Source organism: Lagopus muta, chromosome 1, assembly GCF_023343835.1.
Source record: "Lagopus muta isolate bLagMut1 chromosome 1, bLagMut1 primary, whole genome shotgun sequence".
In the NCBI taxonomy this organism is placed as follows: Eukaryota; Metazoa; Chordata; class Aves; order Galliformes; family Phasianidae; genus Lagopus; species Lagopus muta.
Window position 1 is genome coordinate 84,580,414 of NC_064433.1, and position 25,920 is coordinate 84,606,333.

At 39.1% G+C, this 25,920-nt stretch overlaps 1 protein-coding gene across 3 annotated transcripts in view; it reads left to right on the top strand.

The window, feature by feature from the left end:
• FILIP1L (filamin A interacting protein 1 like) overlaps positions 1–25,920 on the top strand; it is a 204,646-nt gene that overhangs the window by 99,150 nt on the left and 79,576 nt on the right. For all 3 annotated transcript variants that reach the window (XR_007376974.1, XM_048944460.1, XM_048944472.1), the window contains exons 4-5: positions 20,219–20,505; positions 23,592–23,765. Coding sequence is in view for 2 of the 3 variants with exons in the window: in XM_048944460.1 (XP_048800417.1) it covers positions 20,236–20,505; positions 23,592–23,765 (444 nt within the window). In the remaining variant the exon portion in view is untranslated. The remainder of the gene's footprint in view (positions 1–20,218; positions 20,506–23,591; positions 23,766–25,920) is intronic.

A 25,920-nucleotide genomic window follows, 5' to 3' on the forward strand; every position in this document is an offset into this window, starting at 1 on the left:
GTTTCAGGAGCCTCAAAACAAAGGTCAAAATCTTCCTGCCTTTCTAGCTCCAGAAATCCAGAAGCACTTGAGAATTATACAGTCACTGGTAATTCTATCTGCACTGTTTCAGCATAAGAGACCCCTGCATAAAGCTCGTGCCTTGTGGTTTCTATTAGCCTACATCCCTCTTTATAGGGCAAACAAGACTTAGTAATTCTTAGGAATCAAGAAAATATGTAACCTCCCAAAGCCAAAAATGAAAACATGTATACTGTTATTTACATTTGTTTTTCGGTTGCCTCAATCCCTTCCCCCCCCTTTTTTTTCCATAGCTATACTGATTAGAGGATATGTGCGCATATATATATATATACGCCTGTATATATATGAAATAGAGGAGACTAAGTCAATAACAGACCAGAAACATTCAGGGCTTTGAGTCGATTACAAAAATTACCACAGTCCTGCAGGCTCTTCTAACAGTTCAAATCAATATTGCCTTGTGTTCTGTATGCACTGGCCCCTACCTCTTGAGATACATACAACTCATTCTTCAGGGACAAATTCTCTTTGATGAAATGGGGAAAAAATTGTCCAATCTTATGAAGCAGCTTAAATGATGTCTTTTCCTTTGACCTACTGTTAAATCAGAGACTTCATCTTTATATAGCTTAAAGTGCCTGAAAATTCTGTAGGCTATAACGGGCCTTTTCATGGGGCTATCACAGGGTTTATGCAAAAGCACCTCAGCAGTAAAGAAAAGAGAAGAGGGATCAGGGATAGAGGAATAAGAGATAAGGATAAGAGATGCCAGCTCTGTACAGGGAATAGGTCTGAGAGAAACAAAGGAGAATACAGTAAAAGACAGTAGCCACAGTACTTCACTTAGTTGTGCACGTTGGCTTTAAATGTTCACAGCATCCTTCTGCAGAAAGCATCCCAATGCCCACGTTAAAACATTTGTAATTTGAAGCATGTAAATGTTCACCGTTTCACCCTGTTAAACAAAACCAGAAAGAGCAGCAAGAGCGGAGCATGGATCATTTTGCCAAAGCTAACAGGAAGGCAACCCCTGTCAGTCTGGGTGCAGGTTCTGTCACGGAAATCTAAAGACTGGGAAGTATAAACGAGACATCGAGGGAAAAAAAATCACAAAGTCTTATGAGGACTGCAAAATCATTTCCAAAGTAGTGCAGAGGAAGTCTCATCCCTTGTGATCCTTAAAAGTAGATGGAACAAAACAGTGGAAAGTAGCCCAAGGAAAAAGCCAGAACTGGCAAGTTGACAAGCTATATGGAATACATCTTTTCTTGCATCTCTGATTTCTATTAATATTTTCGTGGCTCTGGAGGCAGCAAGGTAGGAGCTCTCGTTCATACTCCTTAAATATAAGCCAAAAGCCTCCCACTGTTCCACTTGGTAACACCAGCTTAAACTGCTCAAATACACACAGACTTCTGAGAATGAGTCAAGTTCCCACTCAAACATAAATTATGCCAAAAAACGCCCAAGATTATTTCAACTAATAAACACTTGGTTAAAAAACATGTCAAATCAACTTGGTCTTTACATCAATTTAATTGCCTCTTACCGCAACCATTGCCTAAGCTATAGAGTGCTGCAAGAAACACCAAAAGATAAAGTAGATTGAAAACATTCTCACAGTGCTTCTCTGACTGTCATCACTCATGTGGCTTCAGAAAGCTCATGACCCCCCAGTCTGTAAAAAGACTCTTCAGCAAAATGGCTTATGCTGTGAAAAATCACTTCAGGGATACTAGCTTCCTAACTCCAAAAGACTAGAATCTGGGAGAAATACTGCACCACAATGAAGCTCTTAAAGGGCAGGTCCAAGTATTACATCCTATCATGGTAGGGATTCAAAGACCTCTCAGAATATTGTCCTTTGATTCAGCATTGGCACTGACATTCACATAAAAGACATCTCTTCACGAGAAATACAATACTTCAAAATATGCACAACGTTACCCCAAGTTTACACAGATGCTCTTCATTAACATATTTATTCTCTTCATAAAACTGTGACATTTGGATTTCAGATATTTCCAAATTCCATTCCAACTCCCCTGCAGTCTTTGTATAATGAGCATGAAAAAGACGACCGAGGCAAAAAATAAAAACAAAGAATTCAACGCAGGGACTTAACCAAAGTGTGAAGTAACTTGTGATACATTGGATTTATTAACGACTAGATCCCTAAATTCTCCTCTCCACATACCTCCTCTTTCCAAAATTTCCAGAATTCATGGGCCTACACATGGCAAAGCTGCTGTAGTGAGCTCATGTCTAACAAGCCTTCGCAATATAAGTAGATGAATAGATTGCTTGCACAAGTGATTAGAGAAAAATAAGGTAAATTTCTATCAATAGATAAAAGTAATATAGGAGAAATACATTCTTAGTTAAAACATCAGCTGGAACAGCATCACCAGCAGCAGTCTTAGCACAGATTAAAAAAAAAAAACAAACTGAAGTAAAAGACTGTCACATACAAAGCTGATTTTCCAGATTACGACTGAGCTGCATTTGAAAGGCAAAGCTGGAAGGTACTTTTCCACCACAGCAAGCTTTCTTCCTGTGCAACAACTATGCTGATGCTAGCAGTGAACAAACAATAAATTCACTCAAAACACTTCGGAGAGAGACAGAAGTTCTTAAAGACAACCCTGTTCAACTGAAAACACATGTACCCAAACATCATGTCTTGTCTCCATTTGTAACTCAAGTATTTCCTCTTCCAGAATGGTGACATGAGTTAAAATTTCACTCCCACAGTGAGATCTCTTGACGACTCATGGAAAGATGAATCACTGTTCTTCATGGAAATAATGACTTGTGACAGCTGTAACTGATGATATATACAGTATAGTGAGGCAAAGTTAGCCTGACTCCCTGCTGTAAATAATCAGTGCATTGCAACAAAATGTATTTCACTATCCAGTTTTAAAAGGTACTAGAGAACAAGTAGTCTCACCCCTACGAAAGAATAAATGCATAAAAAAGTCAGTGGTCGAACAAACTCCAAAACCTTCCTGACAGGGGCCAAGACAGATGCTTGGCCAAGGAGAAAAAGGGAACATCATCAGAGCGATCCTCCTCCTAGCCTGCCTTCAGCCATGATTTAAGCTGTCTCCAGAGCAACCTGCTAAGCAATCACAACTGAACTGATCCTCCATGAGTCTTCTTACTGAACCTACCAACATTTCTGGCCTTTGTGTTATCCTGTGGCACTGACTACTATAGTATGAACGTGTGCTGTGCAAGGAAGTACTTGACTTTGTTTAACTCTTGTGACTGTTTGAATGGTATCAAATCAAATCACGGAGTGTCTCCTGACTATCATACTATGAGAAACTATTTATTTCCATTTACTTTGTGTGTCACTCAGGATTTCTGAGCTCTAAATCAGGCACCATATCTACATTTTCTTTCCCATTTCAACAGTCATGGTGTGACAGTCCTAGCAGACAGAGCATTGGTAATTCAATGCTACCTTGTATTTTATAGAGACGAAGAATTGTAACTACATTTTATGTAGAACCAAACATATGCTTGCACTAAGGCAAAATGATGCTTTGTGGGTGGGCTTTGTTTGTTAAAGAAATTAATGTTAATTTCCGATCAATGCTAGCTGCTAAGGCACATACTTCCAGTACAGCAAAGAGGGATCCAATACAAGCCTTCTTTGCTGCCTAACAAGTGATAATGGCTACTTCAGGACTTCTTCATGAGGTATAAACAAAAGCACACTATTAAGCAGGCTAATAAGCTGTCTATTTAATGACTTTCCATTACAGTTTTGGCCAATTCTGCAGGGCCTCAGCAAAACAAATACAACTATATTGTGCTGAAGATGCAGTTCAACATCTTTGAGAGACAACATCAATTTCTTTGGGAAGGAGGAGCACAGAGTATGGCAGGGAGTTCTCCCAGCTCTGTGCTTAGGGACTTTACAAGCCAGCCTCTGAATTCAGACTCCTACAAGGTGTAATGGTCTCAGTCCTCACAGTTTTCCCTGACAGTAAGTGTTCATAAACGTATTTTTATTCATGCACATAAGTACATAAGAGCCTCATTTGAGGATGCAGCATTACTCTCATGCTTCTAGACACTCTGTGCAGTTCATCCTATAATAATGACATATACAGCTTCTGTAAAAAATTTGGGAAGTGGTCACTTCCCAAAGCTGCTGTACACGTCTCACCAAGGGCCCCTTTCTTCCCTCTTGGCATATCCTCCATCCTGCAGCTTCTCTGCTGGGCAGCCCTGCTCTCCCATGGTGCAGAGATGTGCTTCAGCACACAGTGGTGAACAAGCGCTCAGTCAGGACTGTCCATCCCACAGGGGACACTGCCAGTGGCTGGGGCTCCCTCAGCAGCCAGGCTGGCCAGCATTACTGTGCCAGGCATGAGACAACAGCCCCAATGCTGCCTCTGCTACACCTGCCAAGCAGAGCAGGGGATGATTAGGGTCCACATTTAGTGACGCAGCTGCAAATTTGACAAAGCTCTTTCTGACAAGTATTGTACAAGCCCCTTGGGAAGACGGCCTTAAATCTCCACAGGGTTACGTCTTGCACAGGTGGCCTGTATAACTTCACAGGATCCTGTTCTTAATATTTTTTTTCAAAGCTTGCACGCTATATTTATTACTGTAGTTCTGACTAAGCCTCCAAACTATTTTTATGGGCCCTGAACAATAGTAATCATTTAGCATCAAGTTCAACTTGCTAAACTGAATTACATCTAGTCCAGGTTCTTGAAACCCCACATCTCTGACAAATCCTGCTGATCACAGAACATAAAGGACATCAGTTGGGATACTGTTGGTTTAATGGCTATATGAAGAACACCACAAGAATTTGCCACAAGGCTTTTTCATCATCCAAACCCTGAAGAGATGCAGTGCACTGCAATACTCTCACAGAAACAATTTCACTCCAAGTTGCAGAATGCAGACGCTTTGAGGTAAAGATGACCAGATTTCTGAATGGAGCAATCACTCTTGTCATTTTTTTTAGAGGCACTTCAGAACTATGTCTAGGATCTAACATGTATCATCATTCAAATACTGATAAAACAGCACTAGAATTGGAATATGCATTTTCAAAACCCTGTTTTCATTTTACTCAAAAAAGACTGAAGATTTTATTTAACTCTCTTGGAGGGCAGAAAGGCAACTTAAAACTGTTCCATTTTAATTAAATTTCCTGAAACAAATTTTGATGCTTAAACCCCGTTATTTACTGCTAGAGCATTTGCTTGAAGCCATACATATTCTACTGATACAGCGGAGAGTTGTTAGAGTTAGGGTAGTATGGTTAGGTTGTGGTTGGACTTGATGATCTTGAAGGTCTTTTCCAACCTGAGCAATTCTGTGATTCTACGTAAGTAAATAATCTCAAATAGCTGAGTAAGTTTCAGGTCTGCATCCCTGAATTGCAAAAAAGAAAAGACCCTGAAATTATGATAAAACAGTATCACTCATGCAAAGCTTTTGAGTATAAACGTACATACTCTGTCCAGGACTCACATAAGGTAAAAGTAAGTATCATACACATTAAGCTTTGGTGTATGATAAAACAGTTCTACTGTCATTATTACTAACAGTATTATGAGTGACGATCTACTTCACTTTTTATCATATGTAAGCATTTTTCTTCTCCTCACCCTTCAGCTCTGATACTCTATAAGGCAATCGGGACAGTCAGTTTTGCTTCTCATGTATCATGAAAATACCTTCCCTTCTCCTATTCCACTGATTTTTGGGGTGGATGTTATTTGTTATTGTTTTCTTTTTTTCTAGATATCCAGCAAGGAAATGACTAACACTTAAAGTAAGGTGAAAATATCTTACTGCCTCTAGAGTTGTTTCCTTCATTAACAACTATGCTTGCATTAATGTTAGACCTTATATACCAGTCACCTGGTGTAGGGAACCTGCTTTGACAGGAGGGTTGGACTCGATGATCTCTGGAGGTCCCTTCCAACCCCTACAATTCTGTGACTCTGTGATTCTTATGAAAGATACATTTTGAAGCTGGTTGCGTAAAGGAAAATATACTTACTCTGATTTATACTAGAAACAAGGGTCACAAAAACACAGTCCTCAATCCTGTTACAAATTTTGTACGTGCAGCCCCACAGCCTTTGCAGGCCAACCTACAAGAGGGCAGCTTGCAGAAATTCACACTGTGTACCCTCTGATGCTGGCTGGTTGTTTGGTATGAAATGACACAGGACAGGTTCTCCAGTCTTTCACTTAATAACCTTTTCTTCATTTCAGCTCCACAAATGTGAGCAGAAAACACAATGTTTTGATGTCAGTGCACTCTTAGGATCTGTGATCATCAATCAACCAGTCGCTTGCACATACAGGCACAGCTTACTGTTCAGGGCCGTGTACTGTTTTAATCAGGGTAAATCCACTCCACTGTTAACACTTCCAAATGCTTGTTCACTTACTCAAAATGGAATTGTTTGGAATAGAGTGCTACAGAAAAATTATCCTCAAAGAGTAAGAACATAAATACTATTAATGCACAGGAATGTCTGACCATGAGGCCCACACCCACTGTGGGTAAAAATGACTCCTTTACAACCATTCAACAACGATTCAGAAATCAAATGGGGCTACTTCGGATTTTTTTTTGGTTTTTTTTGTGTGTTTTTTTTGAATGCTAAGCAAACGTTCACAAATGGACTTACATATAAAGTTTGAATAGGAATAGGAATGAATTGAATAGGAAGTGTATTTTTTTTCATATATGCCTATCAGAGAGACGTGTTCTTGTGCAGCACTGAGTTAGGAGGATATGTTCAGATGTGGTACGCAGGTATTTTCATAAGTGGCATTTATTTCCTGACATGACATATAACAAATTAGCACTGTTCATGTGCAGAAGAGGCATAGTACTCCCAGGAGCTAAATATTAGTTTCAGATAAAATAATGACAGTGAAGTCTTAGTAAACAGCAACTCTAAGGAGGCCCTGTGTGCCAGCAGGATATGACTCACTACTTCATTAGGAAGGACTTGCATGCAAATATTGATAGTTACTTGCTCATGCCTTCCTCAACACACCTAAAAAACTGCATACATGACCACGCTGCCAAGATACCACTAGGAACCAACATGGCTGCAGCTGAGACCAAAACAATTACTCCCTGACAGATCACCCCACAGATGGTACATGGTGCTCAGGCATTGAGTGCTTCCAAAATCTTCCTGTGATCATTGCAATGCTGAACACCATCAGCAGAAAGGCCTCATTTGCAGCACTTGCTTCTTACCTTGTCTGCATCTTGTTCAATCCCAGCCTGTCACCACCATGGCTTTGCTTGGCTTGGGATATCAAGACTTTGTTTTCATGGTAGTTTTGATTACCATACTTTTCAAAAAGATAAAGCAGCCTTTACAGAGGTATGGAGGAGAAGGCACCGAGGCAACAGAACCCCCTTAGGCTTTCTGCAAACATCACAACCTTCTAAAATGCCCACACGTCCCTTCATGCCTGGAAAATCCCTTTTCTCAGCTCCCACTGAAAATTGGACCAGAAGCTGGCCAGAGTCGTATTTGATTTGAACAAGTGGAAAAACAAAGAAAGGAACAAAGGACAGCATGTGCCACCTCTCCAGCCTGCCCTGCTCTGGCCCCGCTCCAGAGGGCTGATGGTGTAATCAAACCCAGGAGAAGTCCCAGCTGTGGACAGAAAACAGCAACATTCCCCTTTTGAGCATGAAGCTCGTGCAGTGGAACTGTGGTGTCCTTATGGAGCAACGAGAGGAATATACACATTTTCTCCATCTCCTCTATGCCAAAGCACAGAGTATGGCCTCAAGACAAAATTTCAAGCGAGGAGGGGGAAAAAAAAAGGTAGTTAGGGACACACAGGAGGTCCATCTACTTCACTTATTGAACTTCATTCCAACTCCTTTTTTCTATGTGGAGGCAATTTAACTTTATAACTTTTAAGAAACTTCCTATTAGAAAGCTGTGGTTTCCAGTGCATTTTTATTGCATTTTCCAAAGTTGCGTCATCAGAGTGGAGCATATTCCTGTGGGATCTGAATGTCCCAAACTGTAAGCCATTACAATAAATAATAATGAATGTCATGGCTAGTAAAATCTGTAATCTGAACACATACAAAAATTAATTTCACCCCGTTCACTTACTTTTCAAACTCTGTGCTTTTCACTTTTTCCTGGCAAATGCACATAGCCACAGTCACCAATTAATAAGAACAATATAAAAAATATATATAAGCCATCACTCAAAGTCATAATTTTACTTTGACTTACTTAAGGCAATATCAAACTCAATGAAACGTTCTTCAAAAACTTAAAACCGACTACAAAACTGACTTGAGAATCTACCTGGCAGCTCACGTTTCCTTCACTTTCAGCTGTGTGCAGATTATTAAGAGAATCCTGCTGCCACAAAATGAGCAGATAGGACCACAATAAATAAGAACAAAAACAACAAAATCAGTAAAAGTCAACAAAAATAAAAGAAAATGCCTCCAAAACAACTAAAAACACATATCCAGATTCTTGTTATAAAAAGAAATTTGATTCATAAGAGCAGCACAACAGTGACTTCATCTTGCACTAAATTCTAGCAATAAAAGCATTCTCAAAACTTTTCAGGAGCTACAGTAGCCTGCAACCCTAGAGTGCTCATGAAAGTCACACTGTGCCATCAGTCCTCACAATCCTGGTGACAGCACAAGAGAGTAGCAGTGGGACAGGGTGGCAGAGGTATGGGGCACGGGTCATCAATGCTTCTAGCCCCAAGGCAAGCAGAGAACTGGAGCTATTCACCAGTATTCCTTCCTCCACCATACCTCCATAACCTAAAACTTCTCTTCCAGAAGAAAACATCTGCTTTTCAGGTGAACAATCACAGAGAGACAATTGGAAATCTGAGAGAAATGTCATTTCCATTAAAGTCCTGGGAAAAACCACTTAGGTTATTTACCTAATTCATCTAAATTCTCATTTGGATATTAAAGTTGGAGAATGTGGGCGTGGGGACTGAGGTGAACAATCTTCCATCACTGTTAGTTAGCATGCTGCTGCAATTTTGTGGCTGCAGCTGGAAAAGTAAAATGACAAAGCAAAATGACAGAGCAAATTCCTTGCACAGCTGAACCTTGTCTCAGTAAAAAAAAATAAAAGGCCTGCTATCATATACTTATGCGTTGTTATTAATGAAAAAAAAAGCAATCACACTGTTTAAGTACCACCAAATACGAAGAAAAACTCAGGATTTCCCCAACTATAACAATGCAAAATACCAGATTTCCAAACATTAAAAAAAATCAGAATTTTAAGATATATAATGAAAATCCAACATGCAGATAAAACAAAAAAACAAACAGCCCTACTACCCAAGAAAAATGAAGAAAAATGGAGTGTTTTCACTTCTCAGATAAACAAATGAAAGATTCCTCTCTGATTTCTAGACAGAAGCAGAATATAGTCATTGACACTGAATGTGTGAAGATCAATTAAAAAAAAATGAAAACAAACACAAACCTGGAAATCCTAAGTTTAGATACAAACCTGAGACTCTACCTAGCATTGTTCCTAGATGCTTGGTGTCAACATGACAAAAACAGTCATCTCTCTATTTAGAAAAGCAACATACTGTTCTAAATAGCCTCTCTAAGTATTTTCCACTACCACACAGCACATAAAGCATTGCTCTGATGTAGAGAAAATGCAGTTTATGAAGTCAAACAGGTATTACAAAAAAAAAATTAAGAAAAAAAGAACAGTAGTTCGGGAAGAACAAATTTAAATAGTTGTCCCAGAAGCTGTCTAAAGTGGGAAATTCCATAAGTTCACAAACTTTCAAAGTCTGGCTAATATGTATTCTGTATCACTTAGATGCAGAAATAGATGATGGAAAATTAGGGCAACGCAAACCAAATACAAACAAAAACCAAAAATAATCAAATACACCATTTCTTTGAAGCCTTGAAAGCCACATCTGGACATTTCACATCAAATCAATACCCACAAAGGCAGATAAAATTCTGCATTAAAAATGTTACTCAATTAGCACTTACACTGAGCTAGTGAACATGTGTCAAAGACAACTGTTTGAACTCAAACACTGCACACAATACAGTGGCAAAAACAAGAGAGTTTGGTTTATTAAAAGTTTTTTTATTCATATCTTGGTAAAAATCAGAGGGCATCTATAGATTCTCTTGTCTCCTTCTCCAAACAATCCTTCTCTCTCAGAGTAGGTTGCAAATGATCAAGTCCACGGAATAATGAAACTGATTGTCTCAGTCAGTTCTCCACAGACATGAGTTCACAAGAGAGGCAGCCTTGCAGCTTCCTCAGACATTCGTAAAGACTTTTGATCTTTCTTTGAAGGAACTTTTCTCAGGATAGTTAAAAGCCTGTGGTTTATTTTCATGTGTGGAGAAAAGCTGTGCTGAGAGAACCCTCCCACACAAAGAACTGTCTCAACAAAACTATGCTTGTCAGAAATACCCTTGAAGAAAATTAACACGTACTGACTTTGAAGGTATTGTCCTGGTAGTCCTCACTGTGGTCTCACTTGAGGCCCGTTGTATGGGTTCCATGCAAATATCAAGCAGATCAAAAATGACTAAAATGGAACTGAAGATGGCTTCTCTTTATTTGCCCAGAGAGGCTGTGGATGCTCCACCCCTGGAGGTGTTCAAGACCAGGTTGGATGGGACCCTGGGCAACCTGGTCTTGTACCAATCTGGAGATTGGTGGCCCTGCATGTGGTGGGGGAGTTGGAACTTGATGATCCTTGTGATCCCTTCCAACCCAAGCCATTCTATGATTCTATGATGGCCAAAAGGCTTAAGAAGTTTGGGTTTTGGATACCCAGACCAATTACTGTGGGGTGACAAGATAACTAACACCAGGTAATATGCAATTGATAACTCTTGCTTATCTTGCTTTCACTAAACCTTGAAAACAATGTACTTCAATTCACTTACTGTTTTTTGCTGATAGTTTAGGAAGACCGTTTGTCTTTCCCTCAAGCAACAAGTGTAGAGAATTACACAGGCATGCACTAAGTACACAAATTGTAAGACACTGTGTGCATAGGCAAACACACACACGCACTAAAATAGAAGAAATGCCCTTAGTTTCTTCCTCCTTTGTTGCACGGGTTTTATCAGCCACTGCCCCCCCTTCCCCTCCTCTTTATCTAGTGGGCATGCACCAAGCCCAATACGTAATATGAATTATAGCTGATAATACCATAACAATATATTTCTTCAATTAGGTAGTGTTTGGAGAGTTGTGATTATATGCTGTTTTTAAAATGAAATCACACCATGCAACCAGCACGTTTCAGGGCTCAGAAGAACATTTTATATCACATGCCCTTCTCTGCCTGAATCATGGTCCAGTCCATCAAAATAGAAGGACACTATCATAGAAGATATACTGGCCTTTGAAGTCATGTTGGTATGCACACATACACTTGTGTAGGGAAAGTTCATTGCTGAAGACAGAAATGCAAAAAATGCACTGGAAGAGATTTGTCATGCTAATAAAAATATTTTAAGAAAACCATCAAATTGACAATATTGTCTAGATTAGAACAGAACATAATGAGTGTCCAACTTGGAGGGAAATGAGAAGTTTTGGGGAGAGGGAACTATATAAAAAGTGGATACATATATAAAATTTGATGATACAAAACTAACCTTGGAATATTCATAATTACCACAAAACGATGGCACTTTGGCTATATCAAGACTGCAGAAGGCACCAAAAGAACTGTGGGCAATAACCTACATTGTCAGGGCACTGGGAATATCTGCTTTTGCAGGCTTCCTGTTTACTGCAAGCACCTGCCAGCTATAAGACAAGCAAAGATATTGAGCATTCAGAGAGTCTTGTGACAGTGAAATTTCCCCTAGATCTTAAACTCTATCAAAACTGTTACAGATTTGTACACCTTAATTCCACTGTTGAGACATTACCTTAAAGTACTTTTGTACAATGTTTGGTAGAAAGAGAGTAATTTTGACCAGGACTTCTATAGCATTTCATTTTGTAAGTCTAGCAGGAACAGGGAGCAGGAAAACTTAGAATAAACCATAGGTACTATTCCTCCCTGGCAACGGGGCTAAGTACTTGGTCTATCCAAGATTTCTCTTCTCAAGCCAATTCCAGAGAGACGGGACGAGAGCTCAAAGACAAAGACATTCCCCAAGTCCAGGAAGACTGGAACCTGAAGGAGGGGACAAGAGATTGCCACAGGGAGCAAAAAATGAAACTCTGGGTTCAGCCCCAGCCACAGTAGCTGCTGCCTTCGCTAAGGTGCCCTCCTGGGAGATGTGCAGAGAACATGGGGCTGTTCTGGTGGCTGCAGAGAAGATGGGAGGAGCTGAGAGAAAGGCAAAGAAGTGGGAGAGTGGGTCTAATATCACTTAGGAAAGACAGGTCAGTAGAAAACCTGGCTCCACTAATGCTTCTTTATTTCTCTTTGCTCTCTTTTCTTCTTAATATTTCATTATATGTATTAGAGCATTTTAAATAAATTGGAGCTGAAATTTCTTGCTATGTCAATACCTACAGTTCAGCTAATCTCAGAATATGCAGGAAAAAAAGGTGAATTTAGATAAATAATATCTAAGATACTTTTTCTTCCCATGTAGCACTATTATTCACTTTGGATAATGCTGTAAACTACAGAATAATTATGCACTGAAGCCAAAACTACTGAACATTAAGTATTAAACCACAATCACTGTATTAAATAATGTTAACTCGTTTTTATGCTCATGAAACGAGAAAATCATATGTTTGGAAAGCAAATTCATTTAGCCGATATTGAAACTGCTGAATTTTAGTTCAGTGTAATTTACTAACAAAACCCCGTCATACAGACAACTGCAAGGTCAACTTTTTTACTGACAAACACATAATACAGCATTGCAGTTTTTCCATATCAAACACTTTGAATTGATGTTACAGTAACATTTTTTCATATGTCCTCCAAATCTACCTGCACTGATTTTCATAAGATTACATTTACAGTGCCTAATTAAGAGACAAATTTTGAACATTTTACTTTGCAAAGAAAAAATAGTGAAACTCAAGCAAACAAACAGAGAAAAAGTCCCCCACGTTAATCACTCAGAAGTACTTCAGTGTAATTGAATAAAATTCCCCACAACTCTCAATTCCCAGAAGTGGAAAACTGAAGAAAATCAAGCTATTTTACTTTTATTTTTGATTCCTCCTCAAACTTTTGAACCCATAAAAATGTGGAATTATACTAATGCTGTCTCACTGCTGCAGCACATTCAAGGTCCACACAAGACTCCACAGTCATCCTTCCGCTAAAACTAAAACCTGATCTACATGTTCTGCCCTTGTGGCATGTGTAGTCCCTCACTGAGAAGATAAATCACCTCCAGCAAATCCACTGTGTCTAACCCATTTCTACAAAAACTGTCTATGTATAAAGTGATGCATATGCTATAGTTTTCTAAGACTACCATCAACTTTGCAATATGCTGGACATCAGAGTAGGAGAACTGCATTCACAAAAAGCCTTTGGAAGAGACGGAATAAGGGTTTAGCAAGAGGAGAAAGTGATGGGAGTGCCTTTGACCATTAGCTACACTGGAAGCACGTGCCAGGCTACAACCTATGACAAATAGAGTTCAGCCCATGTCAAAAAATATTCTCAAAGCACAGCTTTCCAAACTGGAACTCACAAGGAATCCAAGCCTCTGTGATTTCAAAGCAACCAGTCCATTTTGTCAGAGAAGTTTTATGTAATACAACATCACGGCATATGTGCAAAATGCGGCATCACTGGAATGGGAATGAGACAAGAGGTGGTGGAAGTTGTACAGTACCTTTGCCATAAACAAAGTAACTAATGTGACAATTCTCCAACATCCTCCAAATGGCATCTTACTTACTCAGAACAGGCTTCCTAACTCCAGGGGATGAGAAACCTGACTCGTGGTCAAGAGAGCATAAGCCATGATGAACAGAAAAATGACATCCAGCTTTCACCCATGCACTTTTCCTGTCTGGGAGTGTTTACATCCTCTGTTGAATCCAGATTTTCTTCCCATATGAGTAATTCCTCTTCTGAACAATGACAGCAGTGTTCCTTCAGGACTCCTGAGGGCTTCAAAGTCCAAGATTTGAAAAGATTCCATGAGAGGAAAACAGACTTCTAATCTATTCTGTCTTGCTCCCACTTGACTCCCTGTGACTCTACATGCCAACAGATGGATGAGGCTAAGCAGGTAAGCACTCCTTCATCAGTTTTCCCAGAAAAGCAGTTTAATCTTGCAATTTCCATGCCAAGATGGAAAAGTGTATATATTCCAGAGCCCTTAGGTGAAGAACCTATTGCAGGAAAGAAGCCTCTTCTCATTTATTGCCCCGCACATGCACCAAAACAGCACAAGAGTCAACTATGAATGAGAGCACGGTCCCAATGAGGTAATCAGCCTTACTACAACAGAACAAGCTTCTGGACAGATGCCACTGCAAATGGTTTTCAAGGAAAATGCTAAAACAGTCTGCCCAAAAGGAAGGGCTGTATCTTTGGAAGTAGTGCCAAACTACCACAAAGCTCTGCATTCTCCACTTGAAAGTCGTAATAACTGAGAAACACGTTCTGTCAGAAAGCATCAGTTTCAGAAAAGGCTCAGTGATGCCATGAGACGGCCAGATCCTGGGATTCCAATTAATAAGATGGTGTTTTCATTTCTTCTTTTTGCTCAGCATGGTTCAATAGCTTGCCCACAGGCCACACCAGAACTACAGAAAGAGAACAAGACAAATCTACTGCTTTCTCTGGCACAACACAGGATGTGGCCACTTGCCAAAAGCCCCTTCCTCTGCCTGCACAATACCTGGCACATGGCCACTCAAGAAGGCAAGAGAATGGGGACAGCAGATTAATTTATCCTTAGACAATTGCGCACCAAGCTGAACATGATGCTTCACAGCAGCTTTTCTACATGGGAATGAAAAAAATGTCCTGTAACAAATAAGCTGAGTGCTTAAAAGCACATTCACAGTGATGGAAGGAGGATTCCGTACCTCTTTCTGAAAGAGAAGGTATGCTTTTGTGCTCTCCTGTAACGCTGACATACTGAGCAATAATCTCTTCAGTCCTAAAGGTCAGCCTGTTGGTAGAAGTCCTAAATATTTCAGCAAATCAAAAGCGTTATTATATCACCTTAAGAGATGTTAAAAAACAGAAAGACATAATTCCTTGCTTAGTCATGGATTTCTGGAAGAAAAAGAAATTTCTCAACTATTCAGGATCCTTACCCTGGGATTAAGGGAAGATTTGATCCTGTGAGGGATTTTCTTAGCTCATAAGTCAATCACAACCTAAAGAGAAAATAGTAAGGGGAAAAATAGATGGAAAAATAATGGATGCCTCTTAAAACCCTTCGGTGTCTGTGGTGAAGTCATCTCTGAAGGATATTTCAGTTTTTCCCACAAAAGTGCAAGGATTTCTGAACCACCTGCTTGTTCGCTGCTGCCAAAGAGACAAACGCAGTTTCATCTCCTTCAGAATATGATTGAGAGGGTGGAGACCAAGTTAACATCATAGGAACATTTGGTCATTTATTCATCTGGCTCTTCAGGAAAGTATATTTTGATCCCTCAGATTACTTGCTCACCACTAAGAGAAAATGTTTCCTTTATATGCAAGGAAGACAGCATAGACGTTCAGAGATGAGCAAGCTCTTTAGAAAACAGAACGAGAAACAGACTATAAAAAGAATAAAAACATGAATGCTAAGAATAGATTCAAGTTTTGCTGAGTATGTTGCTTGCAAGAATTTGGCTTACCAAAATTTTTCAATGTAAGCCAGCTTTGCTCCATTTTGAAACTGGGACCAGTCTACCAAGCTGCACTGAATGGCAAGCCTGGAAATCATCACTTTGTGACATCAAGCAAGATACTGCTGCAAACTCTTCAGTAAAACAGACAACATGTATCAGGACTCAAAAAAACAGTACTTCAGAATAGTAACCTCAGCACACTTACAAGGCAGTAAAGTTCAAAAAAACCAGCTAAAAGATGGTCTGTTAGAGAGCATCCTGAGGCATAGGGAGTTCAAGCACACAGTTCTGAGGTCCAGTCCAGGGACTCATCTGGATTAAATACCCAGCACATGATTGTTTGTGATGTCAGTAGGTGTGACATTGTGATCAGGATGGTCCCTTTTAATCTTCATTTATTTTTATGCAACCAGATCACGTTCTAATCATATGAGAATGCTGATATGCATCTTTGTTTCTTCTGTTCCTGTAGCTACATTCCCTAGTATATATTATTTGATCCAGATCATAGATGAGGGCTCAACCAAATCTTCTCATTTACTTTCTTCCTTCTTAGAAGCTGTTGACTTTTTCTGGTAGTTATTCTGTATTGCCATCCTTTTTGGTTGTACATCTTAATTTTCATATAGGAGTTTGTCACAAAATGCAACATTTCACACTCAAGGAGAAACCACAGAGACTGTTCACAAACTACAGCTACTACTACGAAAAAGAACACTTCCTTAACCTTTTTTTGCAAGCTACCTTTCTTGTATGCAAACCCCATCGATAACTGATTTATAATGAAAACTGACTGACATGCAGACAGGCAAACGGGAAATTTTGTACTCATCAAGCTGATCTTGAGAGCTAAAGAAGGATGAAATATCTTTTTTTGCGTGACACGAGACAACTTACACCCCCAAATTTTAAGACCCTATTAACATTTTCACCTTCCAAAATATCGAAGAATTTTCTTTTCATTACCATTCCAGTAAATGGAAAGAGTTGTTCAAAGAAAATAACGCAATCTACCAAAATACGCCACTATAAAATTTCAAATGACACTGCTTCCACTCTCAGTGTTACATTAGGGCCACTCCAGGGGTTAATAACCTTACAGAAAACCAGCATCTTATGGACTACAAGTGATCATTTCCCTGCGTTGGTGCAAGGGCAGCAGTAATCTGCTTGAACTGTCAGGAGCACTTTGTTAGTCCCTTAGACAGTGCTACATCCATAAAGGCTCACAATTTAAAGGTGCACTAGCATCAGACAACACACAGACAGTTTCAAGTACAATAGCTGAAAAGAACAGAACAGAACTGAAAAAGAATGGGTATTTCCCATCTTCTTGGTTTTAACTCAAATAGAAATTCAAATTAGTAAGTATCCAATGAGCAAACAAGAAATATTCCACCCTCCTCCAAATCTGTCATATTTGTATCCTTTGAACACATTATTAGTACTATCATTATTATGTATGCATGCAGCACTACAGACAAAAAAAAAATGCCAGTCAATGTACAGGTAGTAAGAAAGCCTAAATAAATCAACAAATGAGCATAGCAATAAGGCAGCCTACTAATACCAGACTGTTGGTGTCTCTTTTGTCAGGTATATTCAAATAATAATTAAAAAGTGCTTAAAGCATACATTTAGTATGTCACTTCAATCATTTGTGTTAATTGCTACATCTGATAAACATTTGCATTAGCAGGTTTAATAGTAGACCCTGGCATTCAGAAATGCTCGAACAAAATGCAAATGAAGTGTAGGTAATGGCTGTTCAACGAGAAAAGAAAAATCCCCTTTGGGATTCTGGAAAGGCACCAACTCTGTAGGAGAGTGACCTAATCAGCAGGCTCACTGACCTTCTCAGGCACCCAGTGCTCTTTGTCAGTGTAATAAGGACTGATCTACCTGATCAAGGAGCAGGCACAACAGGCTCAAAAGAGTCACCACAAGGCCTCCTCAGCTGTGAAAACTATGCATGGCATGTGGCTTTGAAGCCAAGAGAATGTATATAACATAAGAAAATAACAGAAGGCAGATGTCCATCTTATCAGGATTGCTGAGACTTGTGCCATTTTCAAGTTCACTGTTTCCAGTGCATCCAACCAAAGAAACTTGGAAAAGTAAGAATCTCTTTATTATCCATCTGTTTCACTTCCCTTCACTGAAGGATGCCATGTTGACCCTGGTTACAAGTCTCACAGCTTGACATCCAATCGAGCCTGCACCTGGCACATGAAGGGAAAAAATGGAAAGACTTCTTGGGCTATTTACATGTTTCATTGCATCCTGTGCCTGTATGATCAAAGAGAACAGGCAAGCTTAAAGTGAGTTTGGTTATCTGATTTAACTCACAGCTCACGGCTCTGATACTACAACCACCAGCCATTAACCCACATGTGGAAACCAAGCAGACATGCAACACTTGAAGCTGAAAGGAAATCAGTCATGTTCCAAAGTAGCAATGTGTTGTAAGCAAGATACAAAAAATGAACAAGCCAAATAAGCAGACCTCAGTGAAAGAAGTGATAGTAAACTAAACATAAAATTTAGACTGGAAAAGACCTTTAGGAAAGACAAGACCTTCATTTCTCCCATCACATCAGGTGCATTGATGCTGTAATTTCTCAAAATATTCTAAAGATATTCTGTGTTTTCAGCCAAGAGGTTTTGACTGAACTGCTGTTTTAGAAACAAACATGACCATTTCTGCCATGGTACCAAATTACTACATGTTAGCACTAGTTGTGTAGACAAATGTGAATTGCAAGCGTTGATACTTGAACAGGTAATACCCTTCAGGAAGTATAGTAACTTCTCTGGCAAATCTAACAATGCCATCCCAGTGTGAGATCGCTGAAGCAGAGCTTCATCAAACAGGTATCCAGTGCTCAATGTCACACAACTCTGATACACCTTGGTTTTTGGACACTAGGAGAAACAAGTTCTCTTATGAAAGACAGGCTATTCTGATTTTGACTAGAAGAGGTTTCCTTCAGTATTAAAGGAAATTTCATTTGCCTTCTCTGTAATGCTTTGGATATTTTTTTTCCTGCTTTCAACCACCATTCATACCAAACCAAAAGCATTTCCCCCTTCCTCTGTTCTTGCAAAAAGATGTGCTTATAGCAGTCAGTAGAAAATTACCATGGTTAAAGAGCATAGCTGTAAAGAGTACCTCAAGATTTAGATTCAGAACGTGGCTGAAGGGGGAGCTCTGGAAACTTTACCAGCCACAGATCTGTATGGCCAAAAAGCAACAGCACAATAATTTCCTGCCCCCCATGGCTCCTAACAATTTTCTGGAGAAAATCACCACTTCAAGTCAAACAGCTGCTGTTGAGCTCAAGCCTTTCTTTCCTCATTTGTTTGCAAAGTAATGACCAATAAGCTTTCACCAATACAACTTCCAGCAATTGGCTTCACACTTTAATATGAAAAAAATGTGATTTATCTGTATGTGGAATGTGCATAATTTCCCCTCCCAGTTGCATGATTGGGTTTTTGTCTGCTAAACTGTATCCATGACCACACCACAGTTTTTCTGTAGAGGTGGATTATAATCCATTCATACCTTAATTGTAACGGTGATAAGCAAAACAGAGTTCCTGAGATTAATCAGTATTTATACAGCATTAGTAATTTGTCTGCACAGGCATTACAGTACATTTATGTAACAGTGGCACTTCAAAGGGAACAAGCTAGGCTAAGCTTCCCTTGGTGGTGAGGTGCTAACAGTTGTATGATGGCCTCAGAGTGCAGCACCAAAGAAGCAGTAAGACTTCACACTGCATGGTTAACAGGGAGGCACTGTGATCACTGAGGAAGGAGTGGTATGGTGAGGCTCATGCATTACAGTCTGCATGAACTAACCTCTAAGCTTCATGAACTACGAGTAACACAACTGCATAACTTGTAGTAGTGGAGGACTGCTTTTATGTTCTCCCTTGGAAAGAGAACAAAAAAACCCCACAGCTATCCAATAAGGGAAATACAAACAGAAAGATCTTCCTAATGAAGGACCTACCTGAAAATCATGCAGCTCACACTATCTCTCAAATGGGAAATCTGGACTGCACTGTTGTGTGCAGTATTGCTGCGAAGGGTGCTGCCTTTGCAAGTGTTAGCAATGAGATTTTTCCAGATGTACAGGACAAGGTAAGTCTCCCTTCAGTGCCACTTGAGATCCAGTAAGGATGACAGTTCAGTCCTGTTTGTTCATGCAAGGCTGTCAGCTCCTTTCAAAAGACAAGAAGCCCAGTGCGGGAGGGAAAACTACCAGTCTGGAGAGAAGGACACTACCATAAATTAGCATAAGATTTTTATACTCTCTGTAAGTTAAAACTTTTATTTTATTCCCCACCTTCCTTCAGTTTCAGAGAGAGAAACCATGCGTTCCAGAAGTAACAGTGCAGAAAGCCCAACCAGACCGAAGCCGTGCCAACAAAGGCCAAAAGGCCACCATAGAGAAGAAACAGGTTACAGTGGGAAAGGGAATGTGCAAAGAAGGCCAAAGGAGAAGGACGATGTGCCCCAAGCCAGCACCATCATAAGAAGCCCTAAGGCTGAGAAAAAGCAAAGAAGTTCTTTCAAGAAAAGAGAGGACCTCTCTCGTGATGATCTGCTATTTCTTCTTAGTGTCCTTGAGGGTGAATTACAGGTGACTTATTATCTTATTTTGTATTCCAAGTTAAAAAAGTGGGGTTTTTTTTGTTTTTTGTTTTTTTCCCCTTTGCACTGTACTGCAAACACACACAGCTTTCCTATTAAGGAAACATCCTATCTAGTTTGCTGGAGTTGGACTAATATAAACTACAAAGCATGTAAAACTAGAGGTTATCCAGATACTCAGAATAGTTATCAACATGAAAAGATGTTATTCTCCTAAATGCAAATATAATTTATTCACAGTGTTTGTATAACACTAAAACACTCATGATCCACTGTATACAACTGTGAAATTCTCAAAGCAGAGAACTTGCAAAACTTTCCTATTATGCTGCCCTGTTGTAAGTATTTTGATTACAAAGTGTTTGTACTGTGAAAACTACATGGAGAAAATTGTAGAGACCTTTAAGATATGTTACTTAATTCCTTATTATCTTCCTTCTCCCATGAAGTCGTGAGCATTATTACAATACAATCAGTACATGCCGACTCACCAGTACTAACTCACACAAAAGCTTTCTAACAACTTTTGTTAGCGCATTAAAATATCCCTTTTATGTCCCATAATGCATGCAGTTAACATACCATACTCTGCAACATACCAGATTTTGAAGAAAGTGAATTTTTTGATCTGGAAAAAGTCAGCTGCCAAGCAGCCAATGATGCCAGGAGGCCAAACATAATTTCAGGAACTGGGAACCAGATTTCCAGTGAGAAAAGAAGAGATAATTCTACAATGGATAATTGCAAAGACAAAGTGACAGCCACTTTAAACAGCTAACAAGTAAAGAGACAAGCAAGCATCCAAAGTAGCTTCAATGGCTGTAGCACATTGTTTCATAGCTTATTGCCTAGACAGCACCTTCGTATTTTCCTCCTTAACATATGCAGGTATATTTACATAATACATGCTAATAGAAATGTTTAATGGAACACACATGCTATATGAGTGCTTTTTGATAGATACACCAGTCTCTGGGGGTGCTCACTTGCTCTGTCTAAACTAAGATTAAAATGCAGATGTCATACACTCCTCCATAAGAGTCCTCTTTTTCCACAAGAGAGCTACATACACATCTATACATGTACATTTATTTATTTATATTACCCACGTTCAATTCAACTCATGAGATTTAAAACTGGAACAAAATGAAACGAGAAACTGGAAAACAATGAGCCTGACAGGAAAATTTCAAATTGTGTCCGACATTCTAAAGAAAGCATTACAAATGAAAAAAAGAGGGAAGTCATTTTTTATTCCTGATTTTCCACCTCCAGTAATGCCAAGTCAAATCTCTAAAGATCAGCTGACAATCCAGACATAATTAAGTTTCAAAGTTAAGTGCCATAACCCTCTCATTCCAGACCATTTAAGGTGCACAAAGATTGCTCTTTCAGCTTTTTTTTTTTTCTGCTGTGACACAGATTAGAAATGGATTTTTTCCTCTTTTTCTTTTAAGCACAGTCACAAATAGACAAATAGGAGTGTTCCTTCCAACAGCAATTGGAGCAAAATTGTTACTGATCCTAGCACACCTCTTTCCAATCCCCCCCTCTTTGAGGATTAGCCTGTCCTTGGTTTTGGTTTTAACTTAAGTGTTGCAAGTGATGTTTGAGACAGTGATGTGGTTGTGTCATTGTCATGGAGGCAGAGGACAATGTCTTCCCACAAGAAGCAGCTGGGCACAGCCTGGGGCAGGCAGTCACCTAAGCCAGTTTGTCCCCCAGAGGAAATATTCAGATAAGCAGACATTGCCATGAAACAACACAATCTCTGGAAGCGAGACTTCCAGACAATTAGTGCAATATTCACAGGAGGTATTCTGTCTCCTCCAACTTCCTATCTCTCAGTTCATAACTTCACTTAGGGTAGTATGGTTAGGTCGTGGTTGGACTCGATTATCTTTAAGGTCTTTTCCAACCTGAGCAATTCTATGATTCAGAACAAAGAAGTGTTGTTAAAGAGCAGAGTATCTATAGACCATTTCAAATACTGGAGGCATACAGTCCAGCATGGACTTAAGAGAGTGCTGTGAAATAGGAAGAAGTTACGTGCGTCTGACTGCCTTCTAAAACCAGTTCTGAAATACATATATGGAAGAACATGTTGAGAATGCACCTGCATATTGAGTCTGTTCTTTGGGAATAGAATGCCATCAGGTATTTTGCCAGATTAAGAAAAAAATGCAGTGACATTAAAAAAGGAAAAGTACAATGCATATTTTTAGGTTCTGCATTTTAAAATGACACCATTTTGGGGCACCAGATAACCAACTTAATGTTAATCCTCACCTTTTAAAATGTTTTTTTTTCTTTAGCATGCATTTGCAAATTGAGAATGCCATTAAAGCAATTACTTCCAAGAAATGATGCTGCAAGATTGACTGAGGGCACATTCACAAGTGTGTGCACATCTACATATCTCTAAGTACAGAAGGCACTGTCTCATACATGTATGCATGCTTACATATCCATGCACTAAGGCCCCAACTGCCAACTTTGCAGGCAATCAATCTTGTTTTTAAAGAACTGCCATTATTACATGGTTTTGGAATGCGTTTTGTGAAAGGTCACATCCCCTGCACCATATACTTCCCCACACTCAGTGCTCAAACACGCTCAATGCAATGACAAAAGCAGACTTCTCCAGGCTGGCTTTAACTACAAAAGCCACCACCATACCCAAACCATTCACACACATCTAGGCTTCCAGAACCATGCTAATAACTCACTAAAATTAAAAAAGTAAAAATTAGGTTCTAATGCCACGAGTCACATTTTTTCCAGCACGAGCTGTTCCTGGCATGGCATTTCAACCTCACTGCTAATGAAGTAATTAAGCACCAGTGAAGATTCTGAAAATCCTGTTCTTTATGCACGACTCACAAAATAAAAACACCAGTTCTTCCCTCATGCTTTAACTGCCTTCATGTTACTATCTTGGGGCATTTTATAGATGTAGCTTTCTTCTAAAAGTTCTTCTGCTCCCATAAAACCAAAAGTAGAAACCATCCAACTAACCTGTAAACACACAAACGCGATTTTAACAAAATGAAAACTTACATTGTCTTTCTGTAGGCTCAAGATGAAGTTATAGGAATACTTAAGGCTGAAAAAATTGACTTGGCTTTGCTTGAAGCACAATATGGCTTTGTTACTCCCAAGAAGGTGTTGGAAGCCCTCCAGCGTGACGCTATTCAAACAAAGGCTGAGCAATGGCAAGAAGATATCTATGAAAAGCCTATGGGAGAGGTATGTATTACTGACATCTAACCATAGATCTCACAGAAATCAATAGTAAAGATCTCACTGATCGCAGAGAAAGAAAGCAAACGTGTTCTAGGTTTAAAATCTAACATAGAAATGGGGTCAATAATAAAAGCAGGTTGCTAATGATCCTCACTCGGGCTACAACCATGGAGAGACTGTTTATGACTACCTCCAACTCTGATAGTCTGCCTTTTGTGTTTAACACTTCTGCATTTTTTTCTCTTGTTATCCTAATTCAGAGCTCCTACAGCCTGATACCTCTCCATTAGCCTCGATGAGGTCATGCCACAGCATCATGTTGTGGCCATCTACTCCCTACATATTCCAGCTCCCACTAATTCTGTGAGAATCATGGGTTTACGTGATTGATCTGAATAATGAACTGTCATTACAAACTTAATCCAAGCAGAAATCTAATATTTTCACACTATGTATAAGTAACACTTAGTTTAATTACTCTGTAGCAGTAGTCAACAAGCTACAAGGATTTCATTTCTGTCCTGAAATGCAAGTCACTATACATTAAAAGTCCTTCATATCAGTAATGCTTTTTGTTTTCCAAAAAAAGAATTCCCAACATCTCCTATTGGGTCACATCAACATTTCCTTAATGTTCTGCTCTTTATAGTTTTCTTAAAAAAGAAAATTATGAACAAAATTTTTCTACTGAGCATTTTCCAAACTTACTGAAGAGAGTCATACCTAAGAATACAGAGCTCATTTCAGAGAAGATTGTCAGGCAAAAGGTCAGCACTCATTTCAGAGGCTCAGAGGTTAAAACCTCTCCCTATAATCTGAAACAGATAAAGTTCAACTCCGGAGGTTAATTTATTTTAGACCGCAGTGGCATTATGTCACAGAAACTTTGAGCACAAATGGAAATGATTTGAAGAGAAGTCCAAAAGAGTTTGAAAACGTAAGTTCAGTCTGTTACTTTACATAAGTTTATACACGATTTTTCCCTCTTACACTTAATGGCAGAGAAAGGATTTCTAACACCACTTGATTTGGCAATTCCAAGAGGCAAAGGTAAACATCCTATGAGCAACTGGAAGGGTAGAAAGACCACTAGCATTTTGTATGTCTTCGTAAACCAAAGGATGCCTTAACTGTCAGATATTTCACATCTTCATACCCCCAAACTAAGTCCAAGATCTGTTTTGGTTTTGCCTGCATTTTTTTCAGATACTAATAAAAGAAAGGGAGGAAGGAGAAGGAAAACCTAGCACAAAGGGTGGGAAATAACCATTAAATCTTCCTCATGCCACCATGGCAATGAACCTTTTTCACTGCCCACAAATTGTTCAGTCTCCCTAAAGCACATCAATTTAGCTTTGTGGCCAAATCTCAGGTGAAAACACAGTGAATTTCAGAGCACATCTATGAATACAGGCTTTTCATCATCCTCTCACAACTTACTCATCTCACTTAAACTTTATGAAGTTTCTTGGTGAATTTGGTTAAGAATAGAGCACTAAAATTTGGTGACCGGATAGCCTTAGTCACTAAGAACAGGATTCATGGGTAAAATCTAGCAAAATAGAAAATGGCAGTAATATATTTTCTTTGCAAAAATGATGAGGATTGTGATACATCAAAATTGTATCTGCCTTGGCTATGATATATATGTATATATATATTTTTAAACTATTATTTTTTTTTTTAAGTGGAGGGTTTTTCAGGTAAATTTGCTCTACAGTTATTCCTTTCTGCAACCTAACAAATGCTGGATAAGGTTTCTCATTACTCACAGTTCAAAATACAATAAGTTGCTTAATGTTTAAAGGAGGTTAAAGAAAGGAAGATAGACAGAAGCAAAAACAAAGAAAGTCTAACACATAAAGGTCTGAAAAGGCTTTCCATCTTTACATGGTTTATAAATTTAGATGATTGAGTCAGATATTCATGAAAAACTCTGGCTTCAGATCAATTGCCACTTCTCTGGAATAGAAAGCAAATGGTATTCAACATTCTAATAACTACTGCAAAAGAACCATTTTCCCAGATTCAAATAAAAACCCCAAATCATCAAAATAATAACATTAAAAACAAAAATCAACTCAGAAAAGGTGATGTAGTAAAAGAGAGAAAAGACCAAGAGGAAGATGTTGCAGAATTAACGGCATCTTGTCACAAG